Genomic DNA, 13,492 nt, shown 5'->3' on the forward strand with positions numbered 1-13,492 from the left:
CTACAATGGATCGCGGGCCTAGATCCTGACAAACATTTTACCATTTGGTTGAGGTTTAGCTTTGTTTTGGGGTTTTGCTGTGGGCTGACCTATAGTCCCTCATTAAGGATATGTCCTGAGTGAGGCTATGCAATTACTTTCACTCACATAATTTTCCCCAAGCTTAGCTTGACTGGTGAGGGTGTCCACTTACATCAGAATAGCTTGCAACTCATATAATCCACTTGCCAAATTACCCAACGATAAAGCCCATTGTACTGCCTGTTTGAAGTCCAATTGGGCCAGGCTAGTTGATGCTCTTACATAGTTACATCATTGATCCCACTGCTGTCCCCACTGAAGTTACTCCACAGACGTCGATATCCTGTCAGCAAGTCACCCTTTACTTACACGTGCATAGTCTTTGACACTGATCTAGCTCCTTCAGAGCCAGCTCTCAGAGTAAACAGGATATCTGACCCCACCCCCCCATTCTTTTTTTTTCTTTTTTTTCTCTCTCAAAGTAAAGAGAGAACTCATATTCTCTAAGGTTCACCTGGCTGACCCTGTTACAATCTCTACAAATGATAACCCCTAGTGCAATTGTGTATAACTTTAGCATTCAGTTGTTTGGAATTGAAAACTGTCGTAACTTTGGTTTTAATATGCTTGGAGAAGTTAATAGAATACATAAGCGGTTAAGTTTCTCCAAGAGTTGTGTAGTTTTTATTATCAAACACCCGATGTTTCTTAATTAGATCTGGTGTTAATGAAAGGTTACATTGCTCTTTTCTAAGCATTGTTTTCAACTTTAGGTTTATATTTCAGTGACACTAACTTGAGTGTTGTCAGTGGTTACTGAATAATTATGATAAATCCATTATAAACAGACTTAACAACATATATAAGCCATTCAATAAGGCTGCTGAACTAGAAGAGTGATCCCAGTCCCATGCTGATAGTGCTCATCTTCAATTCCCGTCAGAAACAAAGTCATACTTTTCTCTGGAAGTATGTTCCAGCTCACATCTGATAGGTTTTACTCCCCCGACTCTTTTAGTCACCGTGTATATATACACCTGGGAATACTCTTCCTAATCCTGTTAGCTTTGCTCTCTCCCTTTCAAAAGCTTCTTCAAATCTTGTTGACTTTGGCCTCCAATCCTCCCCCTCACTTTCTAAAGTAATTCCCTTTTGGTGTCTGTGCTTTTCGTCTAAAACCCATTGGGAAAGTTTCTAAAGCAATCATGGCATAATTAAACATTTCCAATTAGGAAATAAATTCTGGTAATTAGATTATTTTTTCTGATATAAAAACACATTAAGTTGCATTATCATACCCGAAAGAAGCTAACAAGTATATAGCCTTGCGTGAGCTTAAAAACCTCAGAAATGTGCTTTCTATCCAAGATTCACTTCCACTGTTAAAAGCCACTTGCTCTATATTCAACACCTTCCCACATCATTGGATTGAGGATGTCAGTTCAGCATAATGGCAGAATTGACACTCTGTAATAAAATTTGAAACCTTACTTCCATGGTCTAACAACCAATTTTAGCATGCAAAATTTTATTTTTAAATGAGGAATTGCTTCTAGAAGCGAAATTACCAAAGTCAGTTTGGTTCAAAATAAAAAGTACACCTAAAAATCTAGCCTGAAATTTTCTCCACGTGATTACGTCATAGCATAGTAGATCATGTACCGAAAATGGCACTATTATCTGTTGCTATGCAACTGACATGCTATTATTTGTATCTATGTAAATGCATGCAAATTTGTGAGCCCGCACATTGAAATTTTTGTGCATTAGGACATTTATTGAATAATATCAGCTGCAAGATTCCTAATAACAGTTTTACAAAAAAGTACAATATTAGATTTTAAAAATCCACACACTGAAATTCTGAAGTAAAAACATACTGCAGCATTTCTTTTCATTTTATAATTGTTGGAGAAAAGTTGATAATACTGAAATTAGTGAAATATTGTACTTAACAACTTAAACAATAAGGAGTTTTCTGATTCTATGTAATCATTAAAATTGGAAACAATGCTGAACATACATAATCTTCAGGAATCTTGTGATGTTCTGGTTGGCAAGCAACATAACACGTTAAGTTATTCCCTGCTTTCAAGCTGTTAACAACATTATAGACTATTTGAATTAATTTAGTCCTAATGACTTCTTTGTTGTAAATCTTTATAAGTCATGCTCTTGCTACCAAATAGATGCTGTATTTACTGCATAAAACCATTGGCTATTTAGCAAAAATCTATGGAAAACAAAACTCACATTATTTGACATTAAAAGCAGTCTGACTAGGTTTTTACAAGATATAGTCAAGTAACATTAAAATAGGATCAAGGGGCCAGATTTTGGCAATTGATGTAGATTGTGCAAGTTGGGAAATTGTCTAATATACAACATCCACATGAATACAAAATCACCCAAATCCCAGATTTGCAGGCAGTGGGTAATGGGTGATGTTCAGAGCAACTAACACCAGATGCCACTGCAAGAAGGACTCAGATGTGAGGGAGTCCCAAGGTGGTTTGACTCGAAATTCACTCTTGCTTCGCTGGGGATTGGTCCCAATTGTTTCACAAGATGTTATGCCTTAAGGTTCTCAAATCTCATATTCTCTTTGTAACCACCCCCAACCTCTCATATCCTGGCACAGGGGTTGCACGGTGGCTGAGTGGTTAGCACTGCAGCCTCACAGCGCCAGGGACCCTGGTTTGATTCCAGCCTTGGGTGACTGTCTGTGTGGAGTTTGCACATTCTCCCCATGTCTGTGTGGGTTTCTTCCAGGTGCTCTGGTTTCCTCCCACAGTCCAAAGATGTGCAGGTCAGGTGGATTGGCTCTGCTAAATTGTCCATAATGTTAGGTGCATTAGTCAGAGGGAATTGGGTCTGGGTGGGTTACTCTTTAGAGGGTCGGTGTAGACTTGTTGGGCTAAATCCACACAGTAGAGAATCTAACTCCAATGACAACTCATGCCATATCCATCCCCTTCTCATACCTCCAACACTATTTAATATCAATTTATCTGACATCAATCATGGGCAGACCTCATGGGCCACATGGAGATAAAAACAAACTTGTAAAAATCTATGACAGCTCATATTACCTTGATAGTAAAAGAAGCTCCCAATTATTAAGAAAATCTCCCCATGCGGTTCATTGCTTGTAAAACCAAACTTCTATTCTTAGCCAAATTAGATAATAGCTTCTTTGAATTATTTATGAATCTGAATACTTTGACCCCCTGATTTGGATGACTGTAGCTTTTTAAAATAAGCCAAGCATTCATAATGACTACCACTGCGGGAAATGTCAACAAAAGTACTTGACTCAATTAGCTCCAACAGATACTAAACCAGCTGACCTGTCAATCAATGCAGTCTAACAGAATTTTAAAAATAATTAGTGACAACTGCAACCGGTGCAAAGAACAGAGGATTTTAAAACTTCAGATCTTGACCAGTTAAACACATATTATCCAATTTTCAATTTACAAGGTGGTGCAAACAAAAAGAAAGACGGTGTTCATGGACTGAATAGAAAATGAGGTACTATTTCCCCAACTCATGTTAGACTTCACTGGAGCATGCAGTAGGCCTGGAACAGAAATATTAGCACACTAGCAAGTTGTTGCACTAAAATGCCAGAGTCAAGCTGGAAAACTCACTGCAGGTCAAGCAGGCATCAGAAGAGAAGGTGAGTCGACACTTCAGGTTGGAATATTTTGAAATGCCAATCAACTAGAAGGTTGGGTACATTCTTACAGATAGAGTGAGGTATCCAGAAAAGTTGTCACCCAGTCTGCACTTTCTCTTGCCAATGACGATGAAACTGCACTGTGATCAGCAAATACAGTAAACTAGATTGAAAGAAATACAAAGAAATTGGTGCTTCACCTAGAAGGTATATCTGCAGCCTTGGACAATGAGGAGGAGGTTGGTTTCATTGCATGGCTATATATTAGTTACCTTTTAAAGAGGTACTTAATATTCAGCAGATGCCTGTATTCAATGTGTCATTCTTTTTTGTTTGTGAACAAATAGAATTTGGTTGTTACACCTATTTATATAACAAACAAGATACTATTATATGTCTGTCATAAAATGTCTCAATTCTGAACCAATAATTTCTGTCATATAAACCCTTTGAAATTTTATGTAATTTTTGAAACAATTGTGAAATTATTTGTGCCCGTAATGTAATCCAGACCTATCATGTCCATTAATTTGGCATCTGTCTTGGCTCAGCACATTCATTTCTGAATCAGAAGGACACGAGTTTGAGTTCCATTCAAGAAATTTGAGACCATCATCTAAACCGACATAGTGCAATACTGAGGAACTCCTGCACTGTCTGATGCGATACCTTTCAAGCAAAATATTAAAGTAGAACTAAAAATAAAAAATGGCCTTTAAGGTCAATGGAACAGTATCACATGGCAATATCCAGATTATTATGGAGTAGCTTCCATGCTGTTCTGGCCAATAATGATCCCTCAATCATAACTACTAAACCAGATTAACACATTTATATATTTCATGGACATTGTCGGGCACAAAGTGACTGCCACACGTTCACCCTATCAGTGCCCCTAATGATTTTATAACCTCTGTAAGGTCACCCCTCAGCCTCCGACGCTCTAGGGACAAAAAGCCCAGCCTATTCAGCCTGCCCTATAAGTCAAACCCTCCACCCCCGGCAACATCTTTGTAAATCTTTTTTGAATCCTCCCAAGTTTAACAACATCTTTTATATACAAGGGAAATCAGAATTGTACACAGTATTCCAAAAGAGGCCTCACCAATGCTCTATAACCACAACATGACATTTTCCTATACTCAATGTTATGGACAATGAAGGCAAGTGTGCCAAATGCCTTCTTCACCACCCTGTCTATCTGCAACTCCACTTTCATGCAACTATGCACCTGCACCTCTAGGGCTCTTTGTTTGGTAACATTCCCCAGGGCCCTATCATTTACTGTATAAATCCTGCCCTCGTTTGCCCTACCAAGCGCAACACCTCACATTTAAACGATCAAAATTAAACGATCTCTGACACTCCTTGGTCCAATGGCCCATTTGAGCAAGGTCCCATTTTGATCACCAGTTACAAAAACTGCACAAGTTACAAAGTGTTTATTTTCTGGCTCGGATGAGAGATGGCAATAATCCAGTCATGTTGATTTTAATAAAGCACCACAAGAAGATCTATTGACAGCATTTTTTTTTACGACATACATTATCAGCATTTGACAAACCTTTCAACAGATTTGCACTCCCATTTATCACAAGTTGGATTTCATTTAGTTAATTCAAACAAAGGTGCTTAAATCTCTAATTTAGACCAAAGAGGCAATACCAACAGAATAATAAATCATTTCTTACAAATCTCTCCAGTAGCTTTGAGGCCACCGCTCATTAATCAAGTAGTGCATCAATGCCATAACATCTCCTCTGCTAAGAAGAATAAGACATTTAATTTTGATTTCAAACTTTTATTTAGGGGATACTTCCTGACCTAACCATTTGTCCTGAAGTTAAGAATGTCTGATTTTCAAGACTCATTTCAAATGTGTTGAACTCTACACTGCATGATTAATTCTTGTAAATATTAGGATGCAGTGTACAGCACAGTACACTGAACCATTTAAATTGCTAGATGAATTAATGTTTTTCTGTACACATCTTGACATAGAATACATAAAAAATAAGTCTCGATTTTAATTTGAAATTTTGACAGGATGGGGTCTTTTAAAGAACACACGTTATTGAAATGCTTTGAAGAAGCTTATTTTACAGAGCAGCATGGTTTTTAACTGGCTTACAACCTTATGTAAAAATTATAGCAATTCAAAATTAAATAAAATGATGATTTTACAATAGTGCTGTTTAAAATTTCTTGAATAGGTGCCAAGGATATAAAGCTTTCAGATATTCAGATATGACAAGAGATCAAAACTACTACAGAACTGTGAGTCCAATGATGCAAAGCAACAAGGCTGTAACATTAAACGCTGACTTTGCTTCCACCTAATGGTCCACCTGTAATAAACAAAATGATAGCAGAAACATGCATGTCCCCAAATCGTAATCACCATTAATTCCAAGTCTCTGCATTATGTGAGGTGACACTACATATTAAAGAAAAGAGGTGAATGACACCTTGTTTTCAAATATGCCCTTTAGCATTTCTGTCAGTTTTAAGTCAGAGATACAGAAACCTAATCATGCTATAGCCATTTAAAAGAAAAATGTTTTTTTTAATGCAATGTTTCAAGGTTGTCAAGACACTATGGATGCTTGTTGGTCAATAAAGTATTTAAGACAGAAAATTTGCACACAGCAAGCTTCCATACACCACAGTGAAATAATTGACCAGGTAATTTGCTTTTGGAGTTGATCGAGGGTAAACGTTGCCCTGGATACTTGGAAGAACCCTCCTGTTCTTCTTTGAGAGAATGCATTTCCCATCAACCTGAAAAGGTCAGGCAGGCATTACTTTGTAATTGAATCAAAAAAGGAAGCATTTTACAGTTGTCTGAAGTGGGCACAGAAGTATGCATTCCCAGCTGGGAGCGGCCAGCAAGGCTGGAGTATAGGTCTTCAGTACATATGCCTGTAACTGGCATCAGTCCCTCTGCAAATGTAAACAGGGCACCTTGCATCTTTCACCAACAGCCTTAAAGAAATCAGTAGCAAAACACTTGTCTTCAGAGCAACCTGGTTTACGTTTGCCTAAACTAATAATCTGTAGAGACACCTTCACCAAAATGTAGAAATATAGAAATAAACAATGAGCTAATTGTGGAGCTGGGAGAAGCAGGACTGGTCATCCAGCCACACTGCTAACATTGAATACCTTAGCCATCCCTCAACCCCCCAGAATTGTACGGTAAAGATTGTTTTGAGAATTCTGCATTAGAAACACATTTCAGAGAGTTAGTAGAACAGAAGAAAGAGAGGTAAAGTATGAACGTATATGGTTTTGATAACAAGATAATTGGAAGGTGGAGTTTAGATCAGAGTGGTGCTGGAAAAGCACACCAGGTTTCCAGCATCTGCAGACCTCACCTTTGCCTAATTGAAAGGTAGAGACATTCTTGTATCAAGTATAACACAAAAGTAGATTACAGAGTATGAGGGTTTTTTATCACAGAAATCATCGTTTTAATCAAAATTATCAACAGAAAAAGCTTCACCCATAATATTTCTTCAGGTGACCTTGGAAATAACTGCTTTTAATAAAAGCTGCAGATGTACAAGAAACCAAATTGATTGAATATATTCACAAATGAAGTCAATTAAATGATTTTGCAAAGTGGAAATCAACATATCACTCTGACACATCTAATCTGTAAATGCCTAGATGTTAGGAACCTGCAGTAATGACAAGATTTTCTTTATAGACACATTCTAAGTACATTAGAAAAACACGCCAAGCACCTGGAGCACTGAAAGAAACAAAATAGTAAACTATTCAGCAGTAAAAAGTCTTTACTGGATATTGAGATAGAGTGCAGATCTGAAATAAACTTGGAAGACAATTGAAAATACTCTTCATATAAAATTGTTAGTGTGACCTGCTGCTTTTGTTCAAATTAGAAGCTTGAGCAGGAACAGGTCATTTGGTCCCTCCAACCTGCTCTGTCATCCAGTAAGATGATGACTGTCATCTTAACTCTACTTTCCTGCCCTTCCCCTTCTCCCCACTCCCTCACATAGCCTTGAACTTCCGTATTAATCAGAAATCTGTCCAGCTCATCCTTGAATACACTCAATAATCCAACTTCCACTGTGGGCTCTGGAATATCGAATTCCAAATATAAACAACCCCCTCAGAGAAGAATTCCCCTTGCATCTACAGCTTAAATTGGAGAACCCTTATTTTTAAACTTTGCCTCTTGATTCCCTGAGTTGGCCGTGTCAGCAATAGGGAACTATAGGCTGTCCAAGCTCACAAATATTTCAACGCTTCAGTATATTCACTTTCTTTACAGAGATTGGGATCCCACATATGAATGTTGATAGCTTTTGGTAAATGAGCCATGTTACAAGCTTTGCAAGTCTGACAGCATTTGTGGAGAGAAAGCTGAGTTAACATTTCGAGTCCGGTGACTCTTTAACAGAATTAGAGAACCTGAAGAGTCACAAGACATGAAACATTAACTCTACTTTTTTTTTGCTGCAGATGCTGCCAGATCTGCTGAGTTCTGCCTGCAACTTCTGTTTTTATTTCAGATCTCCAGCATCTGCAGCTATTTGCAGTATTTTCGTATTTGAGGCTTGACTGATTATCTTAAAGTTACATCAACAACCAATTCAAGACACAATTGCTTTAATAATTGAATTGAGCAAGTTCCCAATGACACTGATTAGGTTAGTCTTCCAATAGTTCTGTGTTCTGTCTCCCTCCTCTCTTAAAACTGACTTTTAGGTCCCTCTTGTGGCACAGTGGTAGTGTCCCTACACCTGGATCAGGAGACCTGGGTTCAAGTCCAACCTGCTCCAGAGGTGTGTAATAATATCTCTGAATAGGTTGATTAGAAAAATAGTTTAAAAAAAAAGATTTGTTTGGGCCCCTTTGTGCCACAGTGGTAGCTTTCCTATTCCAAGCCAGGGAGGGCTGGGTTGAAGTCCCACTTGCTCCAGAGGTGTGTAATACAATCTCTAAACAGGTAATTAGAAAAATAGGTTAAATAAAAAACAGTCTTCCAATCAACAATGACATTCCCAGAATCTCGGAAATTTTGGAAGATTACAACCATTCACACTCTCTGTTGCTAATTGTTTTTAAAGCATAAGGATGCTACCTATCAGGCATAAGTACCTTATTCTCAATTTTCGCCACATTAACATATTGTCAGGAGAAGTGGCTCAGCCAATCAACCCATTCCTGAGTTGCATATCCATAAATTTGTGCAATGTCCTTGTAAATCTCCTCTGCACCTTCTTGAGTCGCTCTATTCTTTTCATCATATGTCAACCAGAACTGCATGAAGTATTTTGCCAATATCTGATTTTGCATAGAGATTTAGCATAACTTTCTGACTTTTTAATTCTATTCCACTAGAAATACAGCCTGCTGCTTTTTTTATATATCAAGTATTGTTAACTACTGCTGCACTTTGGGTCCTATTGTTTTATGCTGTCTTAAGTAACCATGCTCATTGATTGTTAATTTAAAATATTAAAATGCCTTTCCAAAGATTTATTTCAAAAGATTCACTAATTAATTAAAGTGCATATTAATGATCAAAGCTAGGTAATATTCAGACACAGCATGTTCAGAGTGCTGATGTGCTCTTGTGTAACACAACAAAACAAGCAGCAGTGAAAGACTGAGACCAGGCTTCATATCACAAGAAAGTGGGCCTCCATTGTGGCAAACATGGAAATTCTAAGTCCCAGCCCTGAACTGGACTTTTCTCATTGTCGCCACAGTAGGACTGGGGGTAGACTGTAGCTCAGGCATGTGTGGTCCCCAGAAGCAGCTGGCCTTTTTAAAACAAAATAAAATTACTCATGGGATGTGGCCTTCTTTGGCTGGCCAATCCCTGGTTTCCTCTGAGAATGTGCCATCTTGAACCACTGAAATCCACTTGGTACAGGTACACCCACAATGCTGTTAGGGAGGGAAGTCCAGGGACAGTGGTCAGAATAGTGAGTGGCTTGGAGCAGATAAATTGCCCGTGTTCTTCTAAATAGTAGTGATCATGGGTTTGTAAGGTGCTATTGGAAGAATCTTGATAAGTTCCTGTCGTGCATATTCTCAATGGTACAAACTACTGCCAATGATTGTTGGTGCTGGACGGCAGAATATTTGTGAATGTGGTGCCAATCAAAGAGACTGTTTTGTCTTGGATGATGTCAAGTTTCTTGATGCTTTTGGAGCTGTATTCTTTCAAGTAAGTATGGAGTATTCCATCACAACCCTGAATTGTGCTTTGATAGTGGCTTTGACAGGGGAGTTGATTTGGGGAGTCAAGAAGTAAGATACTCACTGCAGGATTCCTAGCTTCTGACTTGCTCTTTGAGCCACAGTATTTACATGATTCATCCAGTTCAGTTACTGGCTAATGTTAACCACCAGATTCTCTTGTTGGAGATGCCATAGTCTGGCACTTATGCAGCATGAATGTTACTTGCCACTTGTCAGTCCAAACCTGGGTATTGTTCAGGTCTTGCTGCATTTGGACAGAGACTGCTTCACTATCTGAGGAGTCGTGAATGGTGTTGAACACTTCTGACTTTATGACGGAGGGCCGGTCATTGATAAAACAACTAAAGATAGTTGGGCCAAGGACACTACCCTGAGGAACTCCTGAAGAGATGCCCTGGAGCTAAGATAATTGGACTCAAGCCGTCACAACCATCTTCATTTCTGACTGGTATGACTCCAACTTGTGGAGAGTTTTCCCCATAATTCCTATTCATTCTACTTTTGCTCAGACTCTTTGATGACATAGTTGGTCAAATATGGCCTTGATGTCAAGGGCAGCCACTCTTACCTCCCCTCTGGAGTTCCAGTTGTCTTTGAACCTGGGCGGTAGGAGGTCAGGAGCTGGTTGACCCTTGTGAACCTCAACTTCAGTGAGCTGTTTATTGCTGAACAGCCGCTGCTTGGTAGCATCATTGATGACCCCTTCCATCATTTTGTTGATGATCGAGAGTACACTGATAGAATGGTAATTGCCTGGATTGGATTTGTCATTTTTAATTAAGTTCAGGGTATTTGTGGGCAACTTTCCACATGGTTGGATAGATATCAGTGATGTAGCTGTACCAGAACAGACTGACATGGGGTGCAACCAATTCTGGAGTACTTATCTTGAGTACTATTTCTGGAATGTTGTCAGGGCCCATTGCCTTTTCAATATTTCATGTCTCCAACAGTTTCTTGATATCACATGGAGCGAATTCAATTGGCTGAAGACTGGGTACCTCTGGACAAAACTAAGATGAATTATCCATTCATTTCTGGAATGCCATCCTTTATTGGCAAGAGGTTTAGAATACAAAACTAGGGACAGAATGATGAAACTGCATAAGACAGGTGAGGCTACAATTGGAGCATTATGTGCAGTTCTGGTCACCGCATTACAGGAAGGATGTAATTGCTCTGGAGAGAGCATTGGGAAGATTTATGATAATGTGGCCAGGACTGAGGAATCATAGCTATGAGTAGAGATTGGAAAGGTTGGGGTTGTTTCCTGTGGAACAGAGAAGGCTGAGGGGTGACATGATTGAGGGAAACAACATTGTGAAGGGTAGACAGGTGGAAGTTGTTTTCCTTGGCAGAGAGTTCAAAAACCAGGGGTCATAGATTACATAAAGAAGGATTAGGGGGATGTTCTTCCAATACTTTCACAACATTCAGCACCATTCATGATTTCTCAGATACTCAAGCAGTCTATGTCCAAATGCAGCAAACCTGAACAATATCCAGGCTTGAACCAACAAGTGGCAAGTAACATTCACGCTGTACAAGTGCCAGGCTAAGACCATCTCTGACAAGAGGGGATGTGAGGAGAAACTCTTTTACACAGAGGGTGGTGGGCGCCCAGAATTCACTGCTGAGTTTGTGGTGGAGACAGAGAACCTAAACTCTTCTAAAAAGTATCTGGATCTGCTCTTTAAGTGCTGTAAGATGCAGAGTTATGGACCGTGAGCAGGAAGATGGGAATAGACAGAGCATCTGGGCATCTTCGGGTCAGCATGGTCAAGAAGGGCCAGATGGCGCCTTTCTGTGCTGTATCATTTCTGTGGTTCTATGGTTCAATTGGATCTGTTGGTGTGGAGAGGGAAGGGCAAGGTGTCGTCTGTAGGGGTATGCCTTAGCATGAGCTGGCACTGAGTTAGCATAGAGGTTATAGGGGCCCTGGGCATGATTGGGGGCAAAAGAATATCAGGGCCCCGGATGTGGTTACAATAGTATCATGATAGCTATGAGGGGATATGAGGGTAGGTAGATAGTGTTATGGGCCAGACCCAACTCTCCTCAAAATATATAAAGAAAGTAGCCTAGACCCTAACTTTTCCTTATTTTACAGGAAAATGTAAATGTGAAGTTTTGCATTCCAGGCGCAATTCAATTGATCAAACTACTCAATGTCAAGAAAAACACAATTTATTCTTTCACTACAGTAAAAATATAACAAAAGAAAAAAGAAAAGAATTGACTAAGCTGACACTCTATTGAAATGCTTAACAAAACATTAGATTATTTAGCTACTAAACTGTAACTGTTCCAACATTGTAACATCCCATAAAGGCATCCTTGGCAAAAGGAAAATTCAGAAGATAGATTGATTTACATGCAACTCCAACAGCCCAGGAGGGAAAATCATCAAGAGAAAACTCAGAAAGAATGTAGCAGGAGAGATGTACTGCTGCAACAAACCCAGCAACAACTGCTACTGAAAAAGTAAGAAACTAAAAATCCTGTTTCTGTGAGAGATTGAGCACACCATTCAGGCTGTTTCTATTATTCCAACTTTAGAAACAAAACCCAAGGCCTCACAAGCTGTTTATTTTATTGGCTTTCCAAATAAACAGCTCCACACTGCAGTCTTAAATTCTCACATTCAAAAAAAGAACAAAATAGAACTGAAAGCCACATTATTATCACAAGGGGCACAGGTTGGCATGAAAGGTGCGCAGACTATTGGGATGGTTGACATGGGTGAAGCATGAAGAGAGGGACAAGAGGATGAGAGCAGAAGAGGTATTTTATGTTTTAATCTTTATCTTTCAACACTTGAATATGACACTAGTGTCCCAACGCTAATTTCTGCATAAACCAGCTCAGGAGGTAACACCCTTCATTCTTCCTGGGTCACCTGGCTAACTCTTAGCCCAGTCCATACCCAAAACCTGACAAAAATGGGGTTTGTGGGTGCCTACATTTGAAGGTTATCTTTGTAGAGGCTGGATTTCTCCCACCTCTGTGCACTTGATACAGGAATGAAATTCAAGGCCTGAGCTTTCACAATGCAGGCTGTTTGAACCATTACACCTGGACTTGATCTTATATAAGTATGGAACTATCGCACATACACCAAATATTTTGTGAGTAAGACTTCATTGACTTACTTATTGAGTCAAATTTTTACTAAATGGCTTTAAACAGTTGAATCCTAATTCAAAATAATGAACAGTTAAAAGAAAAAGTAAATTGCACATGTATGTACTGAAAACTATATATATGTTATTTAAACTGAAAGTGTATTCCACATTGTTAAAGAAGGTAGAAGCATCAATACAGATGGTGGACTAACCTATACCAATGAAGACTGCTTCATATCCATCTCGTTTCAATGTGTCCAACGTCATTCCTTCAATTCCCAAACCTTTGCCAAAGACAATCTAACAGGATCATAAAACAAAAATGATTATCTGCTTTTGCATTTACACTTACTAGTTATTTAAGTAAAGAAACAGACCTTGATATAAACCCTTAAATAAAGGCAAAAATCTGCAGACG

The 13,492-nt window shown here is 38.9% G+C and overlaps 1 protein-coding gene and 1 long non-coding RNA gene across 6 annotated transcripts in view; one reads left to right on the forward strand and one right to left on the reverse strand.

The window, feature by feature from the left end:
* Positions 1–13,492, reverse strand: part of LOC122554210 (dihydropyrimidine dehydrogenase [NADP(+)]-like) — a 735,384-nt gene that overhangs the window by 407,100 nt on the left and 314,792 nt on the right. For 2 of the 3 annotated variants that reach the window (XM_043698867.1, XM_043698868.1), the window contains exon 8: positions 13,287–13,374. In XM_043698867.1, coding sequence (XP_043554802.1) covers positions 13,287–13,374 — 88 coding nt within the window. Of the gene's footprint in view, positions 1–4,971; positions 6,485–13,286; positions 13,375–13,492 lie in introns of those variants that run through there. The other variant, XM_043698869.1, reaches the window with a different exon arrangement.
* Positions 1–13,492, forward strand: part of LOC122554211 — a 301,535-nt gene that overhangs the window by 244,121 nt on the left and 43,922 nt on the right. Inside the window, exons 4-5 of one of the 3 annotated variants that reach the window (XR_006312932.1) lie at positions 5,917–5,980; positions 12,281–12,362. The exons of the other annotated variants lie outside the window; for them this stretch is intronic. This is a non-coding gene — a long non-coding RNA (uncharacterized LOC122554211). Of the gene's footprint in view, positions 1–5,916; positions 5,981–12,280; positions 12,363–13,492 lie in introns of those variants that run through there. 3 annotated transcript variants of the gene reach the window in all.

The sequence above is a fragment of the Chiloscyllium plagiosum genome, chromosome 11, assembly GCF_004010195.1.
Source record: "Chiloscyllium plagiosum isolate BGI_BamShark_2017 chromosome 11, ASM401019v2, whole genome shotgun sequence".
NCBI classification, from domain to species: domain Eukaryota; kingdom Metazoa; phylum Chordata; class Chondrichthyes; order Orectolobiformes; family Hemiscylliidae; genus Chiloscyllium; species Chiloscyllium plagiosum.